Raw genomic sequence first — 23847 nt, 5'->3', positions numbered from 1 at the left:
TAAGTCGATGGGAATTTTATAACATTTTTAAACTCAGTAGATTGATTTTACAACGTCGCTGATGGTTTCTGCTGTTCCGTTCCGAATCGTTCCAGGTATGAAATAGCGGCCGACGAGCACCGGGTCGATCTGGCGTACGAGGTCGTGAAGCGGTACCTGGGACTATGCACCGAGAGCCAGCGCGAGGACAGCGGCGGAGGCGGCGGCTGCGACAGCGACGGGGGGAAGTGCGACGACGACAGCGGCATCGGGGGCGACACGAAGAAGCTTAGCAATCACGACGACCCGGAGAAGAGCCTGACCGGCTCGAACTCGGTCACCATCACCAACGCCATCAACGTCAGCGAGAAGGACGAGTTCGTGCTGGACGTGCTGAACGACGACATGGTGGCGCAGGTCCGCAACAAACTATCCAGTAAGTGTGCGTGTGTGCCAGGGCCACGGGCCAATGTGTGCACTAAGTGGCCATTTTCCATACGGTCTTTGGTTTCTTTTCACCAAAACTCTAATCTCTCCGTGTGTTCTCGCCTTGCAGCCGGCAGCAGAGAGCTGTTCGAACCTTCCATCACGGCGGTACGGGCGTTCCTGGCCGGCGAACCATTCCGGGAATTCGAAGCTTCGATGTACTTCCACAGGTACGTTGGTCATCGGTTGGTGTAGTCATGTTCCTGAGGGGCGGGCACAAAGCAGATGGCAAACCCGAGCGAAGGGAGGGGGGTTCCGGAATGTTGAACTTGCTGCATCGTCTTCAAGCTGGCTGGACTAACAATCAGCATGCCGTAGTCGAGGCGAGCATCCGTCTAGGATGAGTCCGAGACGTCGTGCGAATGTCTGTCCTTCCCGACCGTCTGTCTGTTTGTCGGTGATGTAATTCGTTTGCCCTTTCGCCCGCTGAACGCCCGAGCAGATGATGAGATTTGCATTTGCCCAAGGAGGTATTTAAACGGCAGAGTACGTCCGGATCGACGTCGGGTGGTCCGAGAAGATTGTTAAATTCCAAATGAGACGTGGTCTTTACAAGCCGTCCTGTGGGGCAGTATCTGCGGGTGGGGTGCAGCGGCACATTCTTCCGGATGGGAGGGTGCACGTGTTGACGTTCGTTTGCTGCACACTATTTATTTACCACCTTCTCCGGGATTTCTTGATGCACGCGGGGACAGTCCGGTGGATGAAGTCACATCATAAGACACGACAGCATTCCGGTACAATGTCTTTTGGAAGCTTAGCCTGGCAGGGGACGATAGCAGCGTGCAGTTGGAACAGTTGAATCTGGCAAACAAACGAGTTCTTGGAATTTGGAAAGTTTGTAAAACATGGTTATTAGCAATGCCAGCGGTGGCGAAGTGATGATAAGGAAATGATTTCCGCCTTGACTCCTTTTTTGAGAGTGCTTTTTTCCAGTGGGCGTGGAACACACATTTTCTGTGATTGCTACGGGTACGCGTAGCATAATGTTCCACATTTTCATTGGCAACGAACGTTTGGATGGAAGAGACAGTTTCTTCGAAAGCATTACACCTCCCTCGCGAGTGAGAGCTGGCTTTGTCCGGGGCCAGACAATTTATGACAAATATAAAAAGAAGAGCGACCTCACGCGTCGTCGTCGTGGGTTTAGGACTTTTCCCTCCCCTGATACTCACCAGCAGAAGCATTCCCTTGTGGTGACCTTGAGCTTCTGGCAATTTGTTTCTATAAAGGAGCAAATCGTTTGAACTTCGCTTGTGTGGATTCGTTCGGGAAAATCGAGCTGACGAGGCCGGTACAACCCCAGCCGCGTCGTGTCGCGTACGGCGTGTTTGCCAAAGGACGGCAAATTGAGTCTGCCAATCTGAAAGCGTTGAAATTATATACTTTAGCCGGTTCCTTTTATCTACGAGAAATACCCCGCGCGCCTTGCTTTGTGGAAATGTGTGTACGTGTATGCATGTTGCCATGGGGAAACCATTGACTTCTGGGTTCCCCCCGGGGGAAGTGTTCCGCGCGCGGTGAGAGGTTTCCGAATGCCGAACGAAAAGGATATGCCACGTGTGTGCTTTTCATTTTATAGGTTTCAGCTAGAGGTTAAGGACGACGAATGGCGACGACCATTGCCTACGGCCTCGGGAGTGGTGTGGGGTGGTTACCTTTCCAATAGTGCTACCATCAACTGTTGTCGTAACATCCGAGCCGAGGCAGCACTAGAAGCTGTCCTGAAGGGGTTCAACTCTTGCCTTTGCGCTAGCCGACGATCACGTCCAGGCCAAGGGTTAGGTGGCAGGACGACGCGGGAGCGAGCGAGCGGGAATGCGTATCGGCATTTCGTTCGCCTGGTGCCGCTTCTGCTCCCGTGTTTCTAAGTGTGCTTCGGAAGTGATTGATGTGGTTTCGAATTCAATTTTCCAGCTTCCAGCACATTCGAAAAGCCAGCCACGTCAAGGTAATACCAAGGACGGGGAGGGACTTCTTCCCGAGGGGGATTTCCATCACCGGCGAAGGAAGACTAACGAAGAGAAATCGCGCACGTTGGTCCATTTTTCATGCCACATTATCGTGCCAGCTTAGAGTCACGGTGAAAATAAACGACAAGATAAACAACAAACGTGCACATTGGATGCGTGCAAATATTGGGCAACAGTTCCTAGGAGTTGATGTAGGGTTGGGTTTTGAACGGATGGCATTTTTCTTTCTTTCTATGGTGGTTTAAACCTTTAAGGTTATTTATTTAATGTATTTCTTTAAGGATCGTAATACAAAGTATTTTTGAAAACATTCTCTTTACGTACGTACTACCGAAAAGGGTAAAGAAATGCCGGAACAGTAGGAATAGATACACTTAATGATAAATCACGTTCGACCTCCTGAGAAATTTGCGAAGAGCGTTCGTGGATTGATTTATGCGAAACTAGAAACCATCCCCTCACAATGTCCAAAAACGACAAGCGTATCATTTTCAGTTTTTCGGTGACACTTCTCCCGCAAGACATCGGATTTCTGTTGAAGCTCTCGCATTCTTGACCGGAGCCGCTTACAAGTGGCGAAGCGCATGGACATTTTAGGAACCGGAAGATACACAGTTGAAAAACGATACACTGTTCTGTGCGGACGTTTGGCGATTGATGGACTTTTATGAACTACGCCAAGTCCTTGCGATTTAACTGTGAGGAAGTCAGTATCGATAAATAATCATTATTGACTGCGAGGGAAGCTTGTCCACCATGAAGTGCAATTTTTGGTATGGTTCATATGTTTTTCTTTTAATGTCTTTCTTACAATGTCTTCGTTATTCTTTCCTAAAGAAACCGTGAATTAATGGTGTTAACGATCTTCCACCATCGCGTCTATTTGCATCAACGCGAAAGTGATGCCAATTTGCGAGCCACACACACACACACACGATCAAGCGGTCGCGATTGGGGACGATATTGGCTTCGGAGGCGCGCGTGCCTGATCTTACTGGAATGCGGTGTGCGATGCCCGGGACCTGGGGAGACCTTATATAAATGAAAAGGCACTTAACCTCCAATGTCACCGTGGTAATTTATTCAGCGCCCCCGAGATAACAAACGGGGTCAGACTTGGCTGCGGCGGACGACGGGACGGTATATGGTTGGTAAATTGGAATCTGGAACCGCCGTGCTGTTTGCCCAAGAACGAGGCCATCGGGCGACTGACATATGTTGCTCGTGGTTGGCAAAGTAAGTGGAGATCTTCACCGAGCATATAGTTTGACAATTTGATAGGTATATTGAACGTGTACCCGTCGTAGTTCGATATTACACGTTCACGTCTCACACTTGCCAAAGAGGAAGAATTTGCCGTAGGAAACTAACATCACGGTGCGCTTTTCCTTTCCGCTCGACGCAGGGCGATGACGATGCGTTTCTGTTTCAACATCTATTAGCCGGTTGTTACAGAATTCTGCCGTCATTTCCTCGACGTGCTGTCAATCGAACAGAAACGAGATAATTTATGATGCAATGAAGAAAAACGAGAGTACTCTAACTTCTTCTGTGTGTTACATTCTCGTGACTTGCATTCCGTTGTCGATTCAGCAATGGATTGCCTTGCCTTTCAGTTTGCAGCTTCTCGACCCGAAATGTTGTTGGAATTCTGTGAATATTCTATTTTATTTGGCAACAACAAGTATCGATATTTGTTTCAAAAGACATTTTAGACAAATTGGATCAATTTCGTTCGTCTAGCAATTAAAAAAGATATTATGTTTTAAAAGCTCCTCGTTTCTGGAACGATAATCCTTGCTCTATAAAACCCTTAGGTTTCTAGCGTTCCGACTTAAATTGGCTCCCGCACGAGAAATACTTCCACCATGCGCCATTGTTTGCGTCGTGATAAATGTGTACCAATTAGAGCGAACCATAAAGAAGCCCCCGACCAGGGGCGAAAAGTTGGTGAATGTGAAATGTTTTTTAAGAATCTATCGAAATGTTTACGAAGGAAGCACGAAAAAGGCCGGCATCGTATTTGGTGCGGAAATTGCGGAATGTAATATCGAATTCCATTGCGCTGGAAGAGTTGAAATTGTTCCAGTGTCCTTTCGGATCAACTTTCTGTCTATTTTATTACAGCGTTCCTTTGCGGGGCGAATTGCTTCGAGATAACGTTTGCGGAGCGTTTTCTTCTGCCGTGGAAAAGGGTAGTATTTCCCATCGGGTTCCCTTTTTCCGTCAACTTGTGGCTTTTTCTTTTTTTTTAGTGAACCTTTGTAGAATAGATTTTACAGTGGCTCAAGTGAAAACTGTTCACCAGATACGATATCAATAGTCGAGACCTAATGTGTGTGGGTGTGTATGATGGGCTCCATCGTGTCTTTACCGGAACGCGGCCTCGTTAACCAAGTGGCCTGTGTCATCAGCTTACAGTGCCCCTAATGTCCTTCAACTGTTTCCCTTGTTGCAACATGTGGAACTGCCGGAGGAGCCTGTGTGCGATCCGGGTAAGAACGATACTCGACTCGAATCTAGTACGCCGTAGGGGCCCAAAACCCACCCTCCCCGCCCCATCGGTGCCATCGGAGAGTGAAAACTTTTATCTACTTCCATTAGTGCCGCCGGCGCAAACTTGCCGCACTCAGAGTTGTGCGCCCTGCGTTTGGTTCGTTGTATTGGTGGTGGTGGTGGTGGTACGCACTCGGCATGAAGATGACGATTGTGTGGAAAAGTTGGCCCGCACTCGGTATGTCATTATTATTGGCCAGCTCATTAGGGTTCGATTTACTCGGTCGTCGCTGCTTGTGAGCTAGGCTAGGCTAGGGTAGGGTAGGGGAGTGGTAAGGGACTTTCAATGGCACTTGATGCAGTGTAGCCGGCACTCAGCTGATGAAACACTGAACGGACTGACTCGATTGCAGTTGGATCTGGAATTGGATATTCTTCTGGCAGTGAGTCGAAGCCAGGCGAAACTAATGAAACGTGAAACGTTTGTTGATAACAGTTACAGCTCGGCGGGTATTCTCCCGTTTGGTTTTCCGCAAAAGTTAGATCAGCTTGTTTTGATGTACATCATCATCAATGCTTGGGCTTTCCTTTTTGGGGTCTTCTGTTCTGTTTTCTGTTTTTAAAGATCTCTATTTATTTACTGTTGCATGATGATTGTTACGCTTTAGTATCTCTTTGCATGGAATTTTTATATTTTATATGATAAAAGCTCAGTTTTTTACATAATTTAAAGTAACATTTTGTGGTTTATTTTTTTCTATCTTTTAATATCATTTTTTGATATTTTACTTTTACTTTTCGTTGCAATTAAATGATGAAAAAGATAGCTTCACCATCAACCTTTTTGTACTATTTTTCAATCAAAAGTATCCAAACTAGTGATGTACGTAATGAGTAAGAATAAGAGAGTGAATCATTCTTGTTAGTAGAAAGATCATCACAAAGGTTTTGCAAAAACTAAAGAAAAATTAATAGATTCTGATCCAAAGGATAAAATCTTAAAAGAGTTACTAAAAGGATCGAATCAACAAACGATAATTCGTTAGTCGGATTCAAATCCGTTAAAAGATTTTCTATTCCGATCACTAACTCAACTGTGCACAAAAGAACACATTTTTCTTCAATCTTTCGCCGCGACATCCGTCCGGTATCCTTCAGTGACGCACGAGAGAAAAAGAGAGAGAGAGTCAAGTCTGCGATAAATTAGGTGTAATTTCGTATTCCACTTTATTGCACTCATTATTTAGCCAATTTGTAATAAATCGTTTTTCCCGAGAAAGCTGCACTCCCGATTGGCCACCCACTGTATGTGGGTGTGTGTATGCTCCTCGATTGCGAGGTACGATAACGAGACGAACGATGGTAGCGTAAACAGCAACAAAAACAGCGTCAGCATTGGGAACAAAATCAATAAAGGCATAAACTTTGACGGATGACTTCCGGCCACAGCGCTTGTTGCCATCTGACTCCAGCTTTATCCATAAAGGGTACCTTTCCGGATTCCTCGAACGATTTCGCTTGCGGGTGCGAAAGAGCTCGAGCCGGCCATCTTTAGCCCTAACCGAAGACATCGCTCATGTTCGCGAACGTTTCCTTTCTCTCCCGGGTGTGAAATGGTGGCGAGTCTGGTTGGTGTGGCCAGCGACTGCTTTCGCCTTCGCGATGTGTGTTGTCAGGTATTAGATGTACAACCGAGCAAAACATACATCATCTGCGAATTAATGATGCCTGGATGTTTCTTTTCCTCCGCCGGGTGGGAGACGACAGAGAAGGGTTTATCCAACATCCTAATCGTGAAAACTGTTCTAGTAGAAGGTGGTGGAAATTGGAATCCGTCGAGTGAAATCGGTCATACCAGCTCTTCTGACGCTGTTTGGCATCTTCGAATGGGACTCGTTTCGTTTGGGTGAAGGTTGGTTAAAAGTGAAAAAAGAGGTAAACCAGAGATGAATTTCATCGTGATCAAAAGACCGGAACATGCTACGGATCCTTTGCTTACATTTTCGCTCGTGTGTGCATGTGTGTACCGAGTGGCATCTGGACGAGTAAATCACTTGTCAACTGGGGAAGGATCTCTTCCTTGGTTTAATTCAATTATTTCTCGATTACACATATCGTGTTTGTTTGATATTCCGCCCACAACTCCCTCCGTTCGCGACTGAAAAGCAGTTTCCCTAAGTGCATACCAACCCGGACATTGCTCCCTCGGTCCCCGGTGGAATATAGACAGCGCCAGAAACATACGTTCCAGCGATCCGGAATGGTGGTGCCGATGATTACATTGCCATGATTGGAAAATATCCCACGACGCGCTTTAGCTCTACGCCTGGCGTACGTCGGACGAGGACACTCTCGAACGTTCCCGGTTCCAAGCTCGTTGCCACAGCGCCCTCCCCACATACACACAGCCAGTGTAAACACGCCAAGTAACGTTGGCCAAATTGATTTTTCCTAGGAAAACTTTGACATTTACATCCCCATTGCGCTCGGTTGATTGCAAACTCTATTGAAGGTGACTTTTGGGAACCGAATGGAGAGTCGAGAGTGTCGTTAGTGGAAAAATGAGTCCTTCCGCGACCGTGTTCGCTTTTTCCACAAAACCAGGACGATTGCTGGCTCTCTTTCGCTCTTTGTGGCAACAAGTTTGTGTTAAGTCTGGATCTATTTCAGCGGGGCGATGGGATCTTTTTCCTCGCGCTTTGAAGTACCAACGCTTCTTCCATCAGGAAAGCACATTCCCCTCATAATGTCACACGAATGAAGAACTCATTCGAGTGTTTAGTGTGTGCCATTCCGGGACTTCGTTTTTCTCGGTAAATATCCCAAACGACACCAGACGTTTAGTGAAGATGCCGGGCGCGCGTGAGGTTTGTTTGCGGACGGGCGGGCACCATGTCAGTTATGGATTTAGATTCCGGCCCACGTTGCGGGCATGATAGACCGCTTGCAGCCACGCATGGTCAAGCAAATCGGAAACGACGAGCTGGGAAAATTGTCTGTTTGCTCTCGGTTCGGATGACAGGGAATCACCGGCCGCTTCTTGCTGTGTCCCTTACCGTGCGCCCCGTTTGCTACACGGCGCCGAATGTGGACGACAGCCCCTGGCAGGTCTGACACGGGAAGCATCTTCATCGTCGGCCTACACTTGATCAACATGTGCATCGAAGTGAAAATTTGCTTCGATGCGTGAAGCGACGGTTAAATGGAACGAAGGATTTTCTTCGTACGTGCACACAATCCTGCGTAGAAGCTTTTCGATAGAAAAAAAATCGAAGAACTGTTCACCATCATCAGCGACATGTTTTCGTTCCTTGTAACGTCAAGGATGTACTTTTAACAAAAATTACTCTCCCAGGCGACGTTGCGACACACTTCTCGACACTTGTCAAATTCAATCAACTAAATTGTCCTCGGGGAAAGGACGATAAAACAACACGCTCCTGTGCCGGTTGGAGATAGAACATGAAATAGATAAACCTCCCCAAACACGCACACACCTTTACTACGGGGGACCGGGTTGTTAAAAGTAATGAGCCCATGAGTGCGGTATATTAAATTTGAACCCGTCAGGAGACAATCAAATTAAATGTGTACATGGTTAACATGGTCGAAGCAAGCAAGCTACCCTCTCATATATTGATGCGCTGCTATTAGATTTAAAACACACTGAACCGTAGGAGTAGTGATGAGAAAAATTGATCTCAGTCTAGGACTCGATTCAGCCGATCCGGATCGAATCCGACGCCTTTGCTGTGACAGATGATGTATAACAAATCTAGATCCACACATTGGGACATCAGGAATCATGGCAGATCATATCAAGTGATTCGAATCCCGATTCTGGATCAAGATACCACGGGATCTGAATCCAGACTCTCGATCTACTAGTTCTGCAAACATGTTAATTTAGATTCTGGATCTTAACACATCGACGTCCACACAACTCACGGTGTCACAACGCTTTACGACACTTTGTTTACTTTCCATTTGGTGTTTGATTACATCCCATAGGGTGTGGCTATGGATTTTGTTTTACACCGAACCGGTGTAGCCGGACGGAAATATGTTTGATCCCGGAATGTGGATCGATTCGACCAGAGATCGAGTCCGATTAATATGTTCCCAACACTCCATGGGACACGTCTGCCACTTTTACTGACCGCCTAACCTTGTGTTTCTCGTGAAAATCGGGATTTATAGGCCATTTCAAAATGAGGTGGGGGAGGATCATAAAAGTGTAGTACAAATTCGCTTATCTCCCATCAACAGGTGCTTATGCGTGCGGCGGGGGCGAGTGAAGTGTGGCCTGGCGCGGTCTGTCGCCTCCGCTATCGATCGCTCGGTGCTTTTAAAAATAAACGAAATCCTCCCGGAACACTCGATAACCTTTCCGGGCAACCGATTATTGTACCGAGCCGTCGCCTTTTCTCGGCCCAGCTTTTTTTTTGTTGATGGTTGCACGAGAGGATGGTTTTCCCTGGTAAACTTCGCTCGGAATCACACTTTACCGGAGCTTTTCTTGCTAATCCTCTCGCAGGGTACACAGGGGGATGCGAGTGGAAACCGCGCGTGGGCTTCGTGTTGATGCTGGTTTTACCTTCCCCAAGCTAAGCCAGCCGGCTCGGAAAAAAAAAGGAACACGAATCGATCGCAAGTGAATGGAAGAGTCGATGGAAAAAAAGAAATCATAAATGTTGCTGTCTTTTATTGTTATCCGTGCAGCAGCAGCAAGATGGTGGAATTGATTGAGGCTCTCCCCCGGGCCGGAGTAGATCGAGAGTTTTACACTTGCTTGGAGAGGGTTTTCCTTTGCGGGGGTGCCTAAACCTTGGTTGGCAATGTTTTTGCCCGATTGCTGCTGCTTTTGGATCTGTTTGTGCAAAGACCGAACGAGTGGTTGTGTTTGCTGTCCTTGTGTCACGAAGAGAGAGGTTACTGAGCACGGGGTGAGGATGTTGATGATGATGCTGATGGTTTATCATGGAGTTTCGTGGAAACTTTTCTACATCTGATAGGTCTCGCTCGCAACCGGCAGCTTATGATGTTTTGCTTTGCTTGTGTTTTTTTGTTTTTTAGGGGCGAACATGAACAAACTTTCGCGTGATTTTAATGGATCGAGCCGCACTCGTTCTGGGGCTCAAATTTTCCCTCTTTTCGGGTCTTTTGCGCCTTTGGGTTTTGCATTTTCTGTTTGAGTTTCAAAAAGCGGATGCTTTCTTGTTACTTGGTTCGTTTTTTTTCTTGCTCATCGATTTCCTTCCATGCTTTTAAACGGTTTGAGGCTTTTTTTTTTCACGCAACCAGAAACATTTGCGTGATAATGGGAAACCGATCACGGAGCGAGGTGAGGTTCGATGATTGGGTCTAATTAATTCGACTTTTGTCCTCAGGTCTTTGGGCAGTGTTTTACTTAATTTTTTCTCTCCTTCCGTCGCGCTTTTAGCCCATTTTGGTAGAGTTTTCTCTTTCTTCTTTGTACGTGAATATCAAACGAACTGGACCGCTTTTTAACCGTACCGTATTTTTCTCCCCTTTGATTTCTTCTCTCACACACAGATACCTCCAGTGGAAATGGCTCGAGGCCCAGCCGGTTACTTACAAAACTTTCCGAATGTACCGCGTGCTGGGAAAGGGTGGCTTCGGTGAAGTCTGCGCATGTCAGGTAGGTGCCATCGGAACGGACTCGTGTTGGCGGACGAGGAGGACCTCCCACTTCCACTACCTCACCCTCCCACCCAGGCTGCTGCCACCACTCTCGGTGGCGAAAAAGATTTTTCAGCAGTTCGCGAGTTTTCCGTACCGCTACCAAAGAAAAAAAAAGGAAAAAAAAAGAAAAAGCCAATTCTGCCCTTTGTAGACGACGCGTAGGGCAAGGAGCAATAAAAATAAATGCTAGGCTGGATATATACTAATACACACACACACACACAAAAACAGAGCCGTAGCGCAGCAAGCAAAAACAGCATGGTCCGTTTCGGGAAAGACTTTTTGGCAGACTTTCATCCGCACGCTTCCCTCCCCCCTACCCTCTCGGTGCGTTTTCGACCCGGGAGCAAACTGTAGGAAAAATTGCGGTGGAGCGAAAAAACTTTGCGTTCCCGGGTGGATCCGTGTGTGTCCGTCGTGCACAGGGGCTTTGGCTGGATGTCGCTTGCCTAGCTAGAGCCGGGAATGGTCGAGATGAATTTTGACATAATTCTGTCGATAAAATGCTTGCGTAGGCGAAGGCCGTACGAGATCACTCGGCGATTTGGGGCCTTTCTGCGAAAACACACACCCGGGATGCCCAAATTGCGGGGCGACGACACTCAACAGAACAGAGCCGGAAAGCTGGCCACTGAGCTCGTGCAGAACATTAGCGGAATCGTCCCGGGCATGTGGGCTTCCCAAACGCCGCGTGGTCGTAGTCTCTAGAGGGTGCTTTGCATGTTGTTGGAAATTAGGGACCTCGTACAAAAAGTTCCACTTTCCCACACCCGAATACCGTTTTCCCCCTTCCAATGTTCGTTGTTCGAAAAATTAATAATTCCCTTTTTTCATTGCCTACAAGCTGAAGAAGGGATTGTGTAACTCCATAATATATTCATGCACTTGGTTCAATGGAAAGACAAAATCAACACTAAACTGCACGAAACGACATGGGGAGGGAGGGAGGGATCGCGAGCGGTGCATATTTAAAGTGGAATCGCTCCGCCGAAGTAAGTCGGTGGATAAGAGAACATAATTAAGGCAAGAACGTGAAACGAACCATTCGCCTCCCCTCCCCCCTAACTGAGGGCGATGGATGCAATTATTCGTCTTCGTCGTCGTTTTTTTTTTGTCCCCTTTGTTTTGTACCTTCCTTCCTTCCGGTACTTCCGCCGTTCGCTTCCCGGCCAGTGTTGTATCGATTTTCCTAAAGCTGGTGCACGTGCGGGATGATTACCGTGTGGACTTTAAAGGGGCGGCACTATGGGGATGAACAACACGGAACAGATTGTTCCAGTCGCCTGAAACGACGTCCTTCTGGGTCGCACTCCACTGGTGGACACCCATTTTGTAAGGAATTTTGCAATCTTCCACACTCTCTTCGCTCGTTGGAGTCTTACCGCCCCCTGCCACCCAATGGCCAATGTAACTAACTTTGGGTGGGCGAGGTTTAATTTAAGCAACATTTCACATTCAATGGAAAAGTGTGTCTTCTCGGTACAACCAGAATCCCGACTTTGCGGGTGGGTGGTATGGTTTTTTTTTACAAAGGATTCGTTTGGGTATAGGATTCGTTTGGGGGACAATTTACTTGTCCAAATCCTCCGAGCTTTGGTGTCATTGTGTGTGGCGATGTTATGCATTTACAATATGCTATCTGTTTTATGTCATCCTGCAACTAAGGCAGGGAATTTATTAAAGGTTTCACATTGAGCAGTAAATTTCTATAAAAATTTCATTTTCACAACAAAAAAGTTGTAGTAGGAGCTTAGCACACAACAATGGCGGAGTTAGGTTATTTTCTTAAATTGTAATATTTCACCCTGAAATGGGAATCAAGGAAAATGTATAGGCAAACATACCCAAGCAAGCAAACGAAACACTAGCACTAAAATGCAGTGAACACCATGCTATTTTTACTACTTTGTGTCAGAGCAGACTATGTTGATAAATGAAAATCATCCCCAAACCCGCCGGCAGGCAACAAGTTGAGGTTGAGAAAAAGTGAATGTAACATTCTATCTTCCGCCGCACGAAGAAGGTTGCCTCGGGGACGCTGTTATTAATATTGATTAGGATCCTAGAGCTGCGTCTAGCATGTTAGCGAACGTGTAACCGAGTGTTTGGGTGTTGTGAAAGTGAAACATGGAAATGGAAGAGAGAGAGAGAGAGAAAGAAAAGGTAAGCAGTGCAACGGCATCTGCCGCACGCGTCCAGAATCCGAAAAGTAGCCCAGCTTGGACCCAATGGCGACTTTCCAATCCCCCGACTCACTGCTGGGAAGGTCTTGGTTGGAGAATTTTCCTTGATTCATCCCGGCCAACCCCCCTTTTGCGACCGATTTGGACGCGTTAACACTAGCGAAACGGACTGTGATAAGAACGACCGTTGAATTGCAGGTAATTTATATGCAGGAAGCTACAAGCGATCGGGATAAGACGTTCGGAGCGTTTCCAGTCGGGTTGAAGGAAGTGGAAAGAGTGTGGCTGCGAATGGTGGTCCGCAGGGCAACGAGGATCACGTAGATGGTTCTAGCGATGGGCATACAGAGTTTGGTCTAGCAGGCAAAGAAGAGAGAGAAATGGGCGGCAAGAAAATGGTTTGCCTTAAGTGGTAGACTCAAGTGTACCCTCCGATGCTTCCTTAGGACCCTACCACCCAACGGTTGGTTGACATTTCCACCAGAAGGCCGTTGAAAATGCAACTCTCAATCTCCCGGTGCCGCCGGTACGCAACACTCTCGAAACGAAAGTGTAACGAACGACGAAATCCGGCATAAATATGCTATTTGCCGTGCATACACGGGACGGTACTTTCGTGTTGGCTGTATCTTTGGCTGCTTTCCGACCGTGCTTTTGTCCTTTCACGGAGAAGAGCGCCGGGTTCTCGCTTGATGTTGTTTGTAATTCAAATTCAAATCGAGATGTTGCAAACGGAAACAAAATGTCACGCCCTAGGGAAGTGGACGGATAGCGTGTAGTGTGGGGGTCTCCCTCCTTGGTTGGTTAGGTCGAAGAATAAAATGCGATCGACAAAAGGATACTGCCGGTACGCCCGGAGCGCGGGAGGCCACGACGGCGAACGAAACATGGCAGTCTGTCTCCCTCAACCCGCCATCGAGTTTTCGTTTTGTGTGTCACCCAAACAAGTAACGAACGGTGAACTGTGTAAGCGCATGGTTAGCGTTTCGATGAATAATTCATTTCCCTTCCGGTTGTGCCTGAACGTCATCGTCGCCCGAGAGGGCATGCCAGGGTGCGCAGGTATGGTTCGTTTCGAACCTTGGTGGGGGGGGAAGGAAATGATGCTTTTACGAGGTACATGAGCCGGTTGCTTCCTTCCCGCCGAACCACGCTAATGGTATAACTCTGAGGTCCACAAACAATCGAACCACTTCTGCTCCGATGGGGGGTATTTTTGCGTATCGCTATCATCGAGTACGTTTGATATTGTTTTATACCGTTAAAGATCTCCGATGTGGTTGGTTCACCTCGCCATCGAATCACCTGTGCAATATGAACGCATGCCGATAATCGAACGTTATCGATTGGACCTCATTCATAATGCAGTCCGTGTCGACATAGTTATGATTTCATATTTTGACCTCAGAAGAAGCAACTAGTGATGAGGTATCACCGTACCAACCATAGTTGGGAATCGATCCGGCCGATCTGAATCCGGGTTGGGATCGATCATCCGAGTCTCTACTTCAACCGGTGACTTATTACAGATGCAAGGGATACCAATCAAGGTTACTGGAGTGTAGCAATATTGCAAGGATGGGATGGGATTCAAAAGGATCTGCTTCCGGATCACAACGGCTCTGAATCCGGATGATGAAGTTCGATCCCAACGCAATGCATAGGGGAGAAGCAGTCAATCAGAACAACAGGAAATAGATTTCGTTCCTTGCATATGACCTCGCTGGTAGTGTGTTGATTGGATGGAATGTAATCTACAAACCCCTACCCCAACCCTCTCGTCCGTTGCAGTGCACGAAGGACATTGCAGATAACGTTTTTTTTTTGTTCATCTGTACGAACACATTTCTACGCTTCTAGGTTCGTGCCACCGGAAAGATGTACGCATGCAAGAAGCTGGAAAAGAAGCGCATCAAGAAGCGAAAGGGCGAATCGATGGTATTAATAGAGAAGCAGATACTGCAGAAGATAAACTCCCGATTCGTGGTGAACCTGGCGTACGCGTACGAGACAAAGGACGCGCTCTGCTTGGTGCTGACGATTATGAACGGTAAGTGAGGGGAAGCAACATTCCACTCGGTGTTTCATTTCTAAAGTCGTTGCACTTTTCGTTTCACAACAAGGTGGCGACTTAAAATTCCACATCTACAACATGGGTGGCGAACCCGGCTTCGAGCTGACCCGGGCACGATTCTACGCGGCGGAAGTGGTCTGCGGGCTAGAGCATCTACACCAGCAGGGAATCGTGTACCGGGACTGCAAGCCGGAAAACATTCTGCTCGACGATCACGGCCACGTGCGCATCTCAGACCTGGGACTGGCCGTTGAAATTCCCGAGGGTGAAATGGTCAGGGGACGAGTCGGTACCGTAGGTAAGTGAGGGCGCGTTGGAGGGTTTGATTTGTTTTTTTTATCTCGGGTATTTAATCTCTATCTTTCTTTCCCCTTCCAGGGTACATGGCGCCGGAAGTGATCGACAATGAAAAGTACGCATTTTCACCGGATTGGTTCAGCTTCGGGTGCCTGCTGTACGAGATGATCGAGGGGCAGGCACCGTTTCGGGCCCGCAAAGAAAAGGTAAAGCGCGAAGAGGTCGATCGGCGGGTGAAGGAAGATCCGGAGAAGTACTCGCACAAGTTCAGCGACGAAGCCAAATCGTTGTGCCAACAGCTGCTAGTGAAGGTCGTAAAGAGCCGGCTGGGATGCCGCAACGGGCGCCACGGTGCGCGAGAGGTTAAACTGCACCCGTTCTTCAACAGTATTAACTGGAAACGGCTCGAGGCCGGATTAAATGATCCTCCGTTCGTGCCGGATGTAAGTGGCAGTGAGCCGAGTAGTTTGTTTTTGGTTGCTTACGGGTTTTTGCTTCCATTTCAGCCACACGCTGTTTATGCCAAAGACGTACTGGACATCGAGCAGTTCTCGACGGTGAAGGGCGTCAATCTGGACGCGACGGACGAAAACTTCTACACCAAGTTCAACACGGGCTCCGTGTCAATACCGTGGCAGGACGAGATGATCGAGACCGAGTGCTTCCGCGAGCTGAACGTGTTCGGTGTGAACGAGTGCCCAACGCCCGACCTGCTCATCAACGCACCGCCGGTGGTGGAGAAACCGGGCTGTTTTCCATTCCGGAGAAAAGTACGTCGAAACCCTTTTGTGTTCATCTGTTACAACTCTTAATACAATACGTTTTACATTTCAGAAGAAGCAAACGGCCCGCGAAAAGCCGGTACCATTCAACGAGAAGCTGTTGTCCTCTAGTCAAACGACGGTCAGCTGTAGCCAGGCGCCGAACGAGAGTTGATAGGTGTAATCACACTCCGGATCTTACTGAACACGAGCACGGGACGCTGCAAACGTGCGACGAATGTTGGTTTAGATGACGATTGGATGAATGAGGGAATAGCTACCACACCAGCTAAGTGTGGGGATTCCTATCCAAGATTCTTGACTTGTGTGACACTCCCGGGTGACGGTGCATCCCCCCTTTTCCCACACCCTGGTGGTGTTGTTCGGCTACCGGAACACTGGACGGAGGGGTAGGAACATGTTTCTACCTTTTTTTCCCGTCTACCAAACAAGCAAATGCAAATATTCACCGTCACCTCCCGCTACTAAATGGATCTGCTAGTAAGATGTAGGAAGTAATGGATCCGCTCCATTACCAACTCATAAAATAACTCAACTCTCACTCTCAGTCAATGGTACACAATTATGCACGTGAACATTTTCTCATACGCACACAAAAAGTAGTTAATTAAAAACAAAAAGAAATGAAACAAAACTTGGCCACAAATAGACAGAGATAGAATGAGCAGATGGGGGAAAGTGAAGGAGAGGAGTAGACCGTGACACGAATCGTGCAAATGTTCTAGACTTATGGCCAAATTGCATTTTGTGGGATGAGCGCGTGTTTTGGAACGCAATAGAGTTCGACAGAGCAACCGTAGCAGTAATGTTAGGAACCACATTGTAGTACTTCATTTTAACGAAGTATGTATAGGATGACGAAGTACTAGGGAGGGGAGTTTTAGATGAGCCTCAAGACTCAAGACAAATGCTTTGAAAATAATCGCTTTCTTGCATAAATTTTTGTTTTGTTATGAAGTTTACATTGAGCAGTAAAATGTAATAATTTTTTAGCAACATGCTCTAGCAAGCAGAACGCTAAACCGTTTCAGTTGATTCAATTAAGTTGGTAAAACAATTAAAGCAAAAATTACGGTTTTATACATGTAGTGTATTGGTTTTAGTTTTGAATAACCAACTCATGCAAACGATGGGTGTCATTAAGATTACATTGATATTAACTGTCAGCGGCACGTGCAACACATCGATTTTAAGGATGTGTGTTATAAAGAGAATCTTGCCAAAGCTAGAACCTGTATCTAACAAAATTCTTCCCACCATGTCTTTTGAGGAGGTGATCCTGTGGGAAAAGTTTATTCTCGTGTTCTTTTTTTTTTCTTGTTTTGTCGAATTGTTTGGCAGCAAATTTGAGCAGAGTTTGTTTTTCTTTATATCGTTGTGTGATACACTCTTGGATGTGTATGTAACCAACATTGTATAATTCATGTGGAAAAGCGATCTTTGGTGAGCTGTTATTAGTTTGGTTAATTTTTTGTCACCAGATTTTGACTGTCGAAGGCTTTCGCTATTACGTTTGAAACTAAAGTTTGTAATATTTTCCTACAATAATTTAACATCAATAGAACAAGACAGCAGTGGACAGTCGGTTGCACAATCCCGCGTGGAAGAAGTACATGGAGTGTACTTAAATCTCTTAATGTTCGAATGCATCTTTTTAACAAACTTTCATACTCATGTACTAATCAATTATAAAAAAAAACTATAGACTATTCGTGACTAGGAGCTAGCAGGGCAAGCAGGAAGTGGAAAAATTTGAAGAACGGGAGTTGGGAAGAACACAACTCTATCGCACATAATACCCATAATAAACACAACATAAGGCATTGCACAGAGGAATGATATTTCCAGGGCAGCGTGAGGGGGAGTTCGATAAGTCCAATCGCATAACGTATGATAAACCTATACTAGTTACCGAAAAGAGGAAGGATGATGCGGAAAAAAAATAAAACAAAACAAAACAAATTCCCTACACTCACAGACGGAACAAACGCCACGGAGACGAAGGGTGAGCAATTAGGAATTTAGGGTTTGGTTGTTGACAATGTAATGAGTGAAAGCAATCATTTACTAGGGCTGTTTTAGCTTTAATCAATGCGCCGGAGGAGAATTGGTTAGCGTTTTTAAAAAGGAATCTTTAAAGTATTGTGTTCAAAACTTTGTATCAATGGGAGCACACAAAACAAAAAGAGAGAGAGAGAAAAAAAACACGTAAGAGCGGGCTTCAAAGTGCTTTCCATGGTATTTTTATTTTATCTTATATGCTATCGAATTTTATTTAAGTTTTATATGAATGCAACAATATTAAAAAATAAAACAGTAATGCTACTTTATATTGGAAACATGTTTTACGTAAGCAACAAATCGAGAACATGAAGCAACATACTCTAAACATTATTCGTTTTACGTGCCAATGTACCGTTGGTGCTCGATTTAGGTTGTTTTAGTTTTCTATTGAGCTAATAATTTTTGTGATTCGTACATGCGTAAATAGTCGATGGGGCAGTTTGTCGGGCGCTTTGTTTGGCTAGTGTAATGATCAGCATCCCGTTTCGTTGCGCGCAGTAGTAAAGTAGGAAAAGCCGAAACGGAAATGTAACTCAGAATCTTGTTCGCCCTTCTAACTCAAGCAAAACTAAGCTTAGAAACAACGCGTAGCAAACACTTGGCAGTAGTTCACTATATGAAAGGACACTTATAGCACAAAACCTCCTCCAACGTTTTATCGTCTTTGTACATAGTAGAAAGTAAATGGTGTAGAACCAGAGTGTGTGAATAAAGGCACGGAACGGTTTGGCTGGATGTCGTGTTCCGTACCCGGACCGGTAACGTTTGCGCACCACCAATCCATCATACAACCAGTGCGGCGCGTCCATCGTGGAGAGAAAATCGACCGGGCGACCCAACTCTCGTCCCGTCGTTGATGCAACATATTTATACTCTTGTATGTGTGTTTAATTACATTGTTTTCGACACATGATGAAGTACAAGAATCTCTAAACGTAACATAAACACTAAATGAAAAGCGCTATCCCACTTGCTGCAGGCATGAAATTATTGAAACACAAAACTTTCCCTCCTCCCGCAGAACTGAACGCTACCTTGTCGTGTTCGTCGAGCTCAATAAAATCCTGTCGTTTTGGAGTCTAGTGTATCAAAAAACAAACGAAGATCGCACGGAAGGATGCAATACCCAATGGAGCAGAAGATTTGAAAACTTGCGAACGCTAGCTAAGCGGATACGAGGTAGATTTTCTTTACGTGAGTTGGAAGTGAACAACAGATCTTTTCGAGACGAATTGGATATTGGCAGGGGCAGTAAGAAGGAAATCGACCGCTCCGGAAACTAAAGTTAATGCAAAAGTTGACTACATCTCTCATAAAGGAGGAGGAATTTTTTTAGATTGATAAGCAGAAATGAAATTTTAGCGTCACACAAAACTTCACGTATGGCAGGACATTTTAAAATGTTCAAACACTCTAAGGGAAAAGCTATATAAACTAATGAATAAATAGACAAATTAAATCAATATTCCATATAAAGTGATAACAGTTGTTGGGTTTTAATTTGACAAATGCAACGTTTGTATCCGATTTTACTGTGAATTGATTTTCAAGTTTGATGAACGGTTGATTCTTTCTTTGAGATAAAGATGGCGCTTTTACCATAACACGTTGTACGCGAAGATAAATGTTCCACCATTGCAAAACCTTCGTTTATGATTCTTCTCCCGCTGTCGTTGACTTCTTCTTCTTCCTCTTATTGAATCTCCGCGAAAAATGTCGACGGCTTAGGCTGAGGTTTTTCCTTCCACTTACTCGATTAGTAATCGACTCACCGTAGCAAACGACGGAGATTATGGCAAGGACGACGGTACAAGGTGATACCGTCTGTATCATGCGGTACTATATTATACTAAAACTAACAAATCTTTTGTTGGGAAATCGTACAGGTCAATGCCCTGTATCGTGGCACGGTAAAGTTGCGAAGGTATAAAATTTTAGGCACGGTTCTAGGAAATACTAACTTATCTCGATGCAACCAGTATAGCCGCTCATTTGTAACATTCACTCCTACTGCCATTTTCCAGCCAGAAAAACGCAGATTGAGCCGATAACCGGATCCGTTCCCATATCATTACACAACTTTGCAAAACCTTACATTTTGATTGGATGTTAACAGGAGCTGAAGCAAACACTTGGCCTGCTCTGTGATCTTTATGGATGAACGAACGCCACGGAACTGATGTGATGCTGCGGTATAAAAATGAACATGACGCGAGACACGTCCCACAGTCATCTGTTTCATTGATAAGCGAACGGCATCGACGCGAAAGCCTCGTGTCGAGAGAAGAAAAATAAAAGCAACACCATCTACAAGAAGCAGCAGCAAACAAGCCGGGAAGACGAATCAACAAGACGCAGAAAGATTGTCTATTGAATCAATCGAGACGGTATATTCAAACGGACGCAAATAAATCGACTTCAATTGACTGAAATGTATCAAATCCGTTAAATGGCTTTTTTGAACTTTTATGGCTAGACATACTAACTTTAAAGGAGATTTTTAATGCATCCTATGTCCTTTTTTACAGCTGCTGGTCAAGGTCACATAAAAAACGATTTCACTTGCACTTCTTGTCCCTCTTCCTCCACCCGACAAGATCAAGTTGAATTCATTTTTAACTGCACTCGGAACAAATCGTTATCATTTAATACGGCTTTTTTTGGACCACAAGCAAACAGTGACTGATCGGTTCAATTATTTGGCCACTGTTGCCGACAACGCGAACTGCTGGGATTCGCTCCTCACCAACACGGACACATGGACGGGGGCACCATCCGTGCACACAGTCGTGAGCACGTGCACCGGATCGGTTGGCGAAGCATGTGATTCGGTTAAATTGATTCCGCCTCCGACGGACGCAATCGGTGACACAATTCTGTCAGCGGCGGGTGACATTGGTAAAAAGTGATAGGGTGTTTGTGTTTGTGTGTGCCTTTTCTTGACGGTCAACCGGCCCGGCCGTTTCCGACTACCAGAAGATTGGCCGAGAACTTAACGGCGACGTGATAGCGCTGACGTACGCCCGCTCGCCCCGGAGGATTGGCCGCAAGATCCGTTCAGTAATCGCGCGATCGTTCTCGGATGTGGAACGAGACAAAATGGTGTCGGTTCCGTCGGTTTCTTCCGCTGCGAGGGTCGCTGTGCTGCTGGTCATCGTGGTGCTGGCGTGGGTCAGGCAGGTAGATGGCAGTATCGACTCCAATCGAACGTCGGCACTGGAGGAGGCGCGGCTGCAGCGGGAAAATCTCGTCCGAAAGTACCTGAAGCGGCTGAAGAAGGAAGATGGCGCAATCAAGCTGATCGGTGGTCGAGGTGATTTTGAGGGTGAGTTCGTTCGATCAATTAAGAATTGGTGGAGAAAGAAAAGCAATTCGCCGTAAAACTTGCATATCTTTTCTTAAGCATACATTGATGGTTAAGGTTCCTCTTCCGAATATAGAATTGTATGAAACAATTATCGTTTATAACATGTGATTAATCATTCTAATTCATACATTCGTACCAATGCAACTTGTTTTGATTTAATTTCTCTATGTCAAATGGAACTAATTTACATAAAAGCCAATTATAGTTTCTCGAATTATTAAGCGAGTGTTTTAACTACCTAAATTATCTTGATTGCATTTAATATGGATTTCGTTTTTAGGATAGAATTCAATTTTCAATCGATTTACACTTACTTTATTAGTTTGTATGTAATGTTTTTGTTTGCGAATAAGTTTAAATTGGTAAAAGTACATGACACAGGATTCACAGTATTTTACCTAGAACATAGATTGGGCTCAACAACGGATAGCTAAGTGTCCCAAAGCTTGACATCGCCTCAGAAGCACCATTTAAATGTGACTGCGGAACGTTTTCCTTCGTTTGACAGTGAAAAATGATTCGTGCGATGAAGGTACCGTCGCATCGCCGTGACGTTGCGGTAAGGAGCCTGTGTTAGCCACGCCATGATTCGCATATGATTCACAAGATGACACGAACGAAGCAGCTTGTGGACGAAAATCTGCGCAAATCCATTGCGGTTCTTTTTGAGAGACTTTCTTTTAACCTGCTTTCCCATGTTCCACGACTTTTTTCGGCAGGAAACGTGGAGATCTTCCACGCGGGCAAATGGGGCGCCGTGTGCGACGACGAGTGGGACCAGGCGGAGGCGGAGGTCGTCTGCCGGCAGCTGGGATTCCCGGGCCACATCAAGCCGACGCACACGGGGCACTTTGGCCGGGCGAAGCGTAAGTTCTGGATGGACAATCTGTACTGCGGCGGAAAGGAACGGGAGCTGGCCGAGTGTCACTTTGACGGTTGGGGCACGAACGATTGCGAGGCGGGTGAGGCGGCCGGCGTTATCTGCAAGCGGCACGAGGACGACGAACCGGTGACGACTGAGAAACCCGTTCCGGTGGAGATGAAGGTTCCGAAGGAGCGGTTGGGTGAGCAGCGCCGGTTGGAGCTGCGGCTTGTGGGAGGACGTATCGCGGACGAGGGTCGTGTGGAGGTACGGATGGTGGATGGGGAAGGGGCGGGACGCTGGGGCAGTGTGTGCGGCGACGGGTGGGGTTTGCTGGAGGGAAACGTGGTCTGCCGTCAGCTCGGCCTGGGGTACGCGAACAACGCCGTCCAGACGGATTTCTTCTCGGAACCGGAAGTGGCGGAGCTGCCGGAGCTGCTGCTGAGTGGAACCGAGTGTTACGGCAATGAGTCATCGCTGGCCGATTGCTTGCACGATCCGATCGGGTGGCGCAGTGTGCGGTGCAGCGAGAGGCGCGGCCACGTGGCGGCTGTCACGTGCGTGTCACAAATGGCCGACCTGGTGTTTGACCACGTGGAGATGGAGCAATCGCTGCACCTGGAGGACCGCCTGATGTACCTGCTGCAGTGCGCCATGGAGGAGAACTGCGTGGCGTCGCAAGCGTACGAGATTCAGCGCGAAAACCCCAACTGGCACCTGGAGTCGCGCCGGCTGCTCAAGTTCACGGCGCGCGTCGTCAACACGGGCAACGCGGACTTCCGGCCGCACATTCCCAAGCACCTGTGGGAGTGGCACCTGTGCCATATGCACTACCACAGCATGGAGGTGTTCGCCACGTTCGACGTGATCGATGCGGGCGGCCGGCGGGTGGCCGAGGGGCATAAGGCTTCCTTCTGCCTCGAGGACAACCAGTGTCTGCCGGGCGTGGAGCCGAGGTACGCGTGCGCCAACTACGGCGACCAGGGCATCTCGGTCAACTGCTCCGACATCTACCGGCACAACATCGACTGCCAGTGGGTGGACATCAGCGAGCTGGACTTCGGCGAGTACACCATGAAGGTGGCCATCAACCCGGAGTTCAAGGTGCCGGAGATGCGCTTCGACAACAACGCCGCCACCTGCCGCCTGCTCTACACCCAAACGTATGCCCGCGTGTTTGACTGCAAGCTGGAACGGCCCTGACTTCTGGCGTGACGAGCCCTGACAACAAATGCCACTCGTTAGCATTTTCCTTGCGTGATGGTTAGAATCCCAAGCATTAACCTTTCAGATACGTTCTATATATATCTCTTTGAATCTATGTTCTAATTCTACAAATATGTCATGAACTGTTGGGACTTAACGAACTATTTTTCCTATATCTCATCCAATTTATCATTTCTTGGTGTTCAATTTCAATAATAAGAACTTTCTAAAGGCACTCCGGAAAGCATTGACTCAATTTATATTTGATAATTTTTGTTTTTATATTGAGTAAATAGGTAAACATGAAATTAATTGATTATTTTCTAATGAATGGTTGGCAAGTAATGGCAAGTAAGATTTTATTTTTTAAAA

General features: G+C 46.6%; 2 protein-coding genes across 2 annotated transcripts in view; both read left to right on the top strand.

Moving 5' to 3' along the window:
- The window catches only part of LOC131259162 (G protein-coupled receptor kinase 2), a 54615-nt gene extending 36636 nt beyond the window's left edge, over positions 1-17979 (top strand). The window contains exons 5-12 of the mRNA XM_058260595.1: positions 96-415; positions 536-635; positions 10491-10596; positions 14684-14873; positions 14947-15195; positions 15276-15637; positions 15701-15964; positions 16029-17979. Coding sequence (XP_058116578.1) covers positions 96-415; positions 536-635; positions 10491-10596; positions 14684-14873; positions 14947-15195; positions 15276-15637; positions 15701-15964; positions 16029-16130 — 1693 coding nt within the window. The 3' untranslated portion in view covers positions 16131-17979. The remainder of the gene's footprint in view (positions 1-95; positions 416-535; positions 636-10490; positions 10597-14683; positions 14874-14946; positions 15196-15275; positions 15638-15700; positions 15965-16028) is intronic.
- Positions 17980-21139: 3160 nt separating this feature from the next.
- LOC131260436 (lysyl oxidase homolog 2B) lies at positions 21140-23472 on the top strand. Its single transcript, XM_058262150.1, has 2 exons — positions 21140-21365; positions 22127-23472. The coding sequence occupies exons 1-2, from the start codon at positions 21140-21142 to the stop codon at positions 23470-23472; spliced, it is 1572 nt and encodes a 523-aa protein (XP_058118133.1).
- The last annotated feature ends 375 nt before the right edge of the window (positions 23473-23847 follow it).

Source organism: Anopheles coustani, chromosome 3 (assembly GCF_943734705.1).
Source record: "Anopheles coustani chromosome 3, idAnoCousDA_361_x.2, whole genome shotgun sequence".
Classification (NCBI taxonomy): domain Eukaryota; kingdom Metazoa; phylum Arthropoda; class Insecta; order Diptera; family Culicidae; genus Anopheles; species Anopheles coustani.
This window is presented reverse-complemented; position numbering and strand designations above follow the sequence as displayed.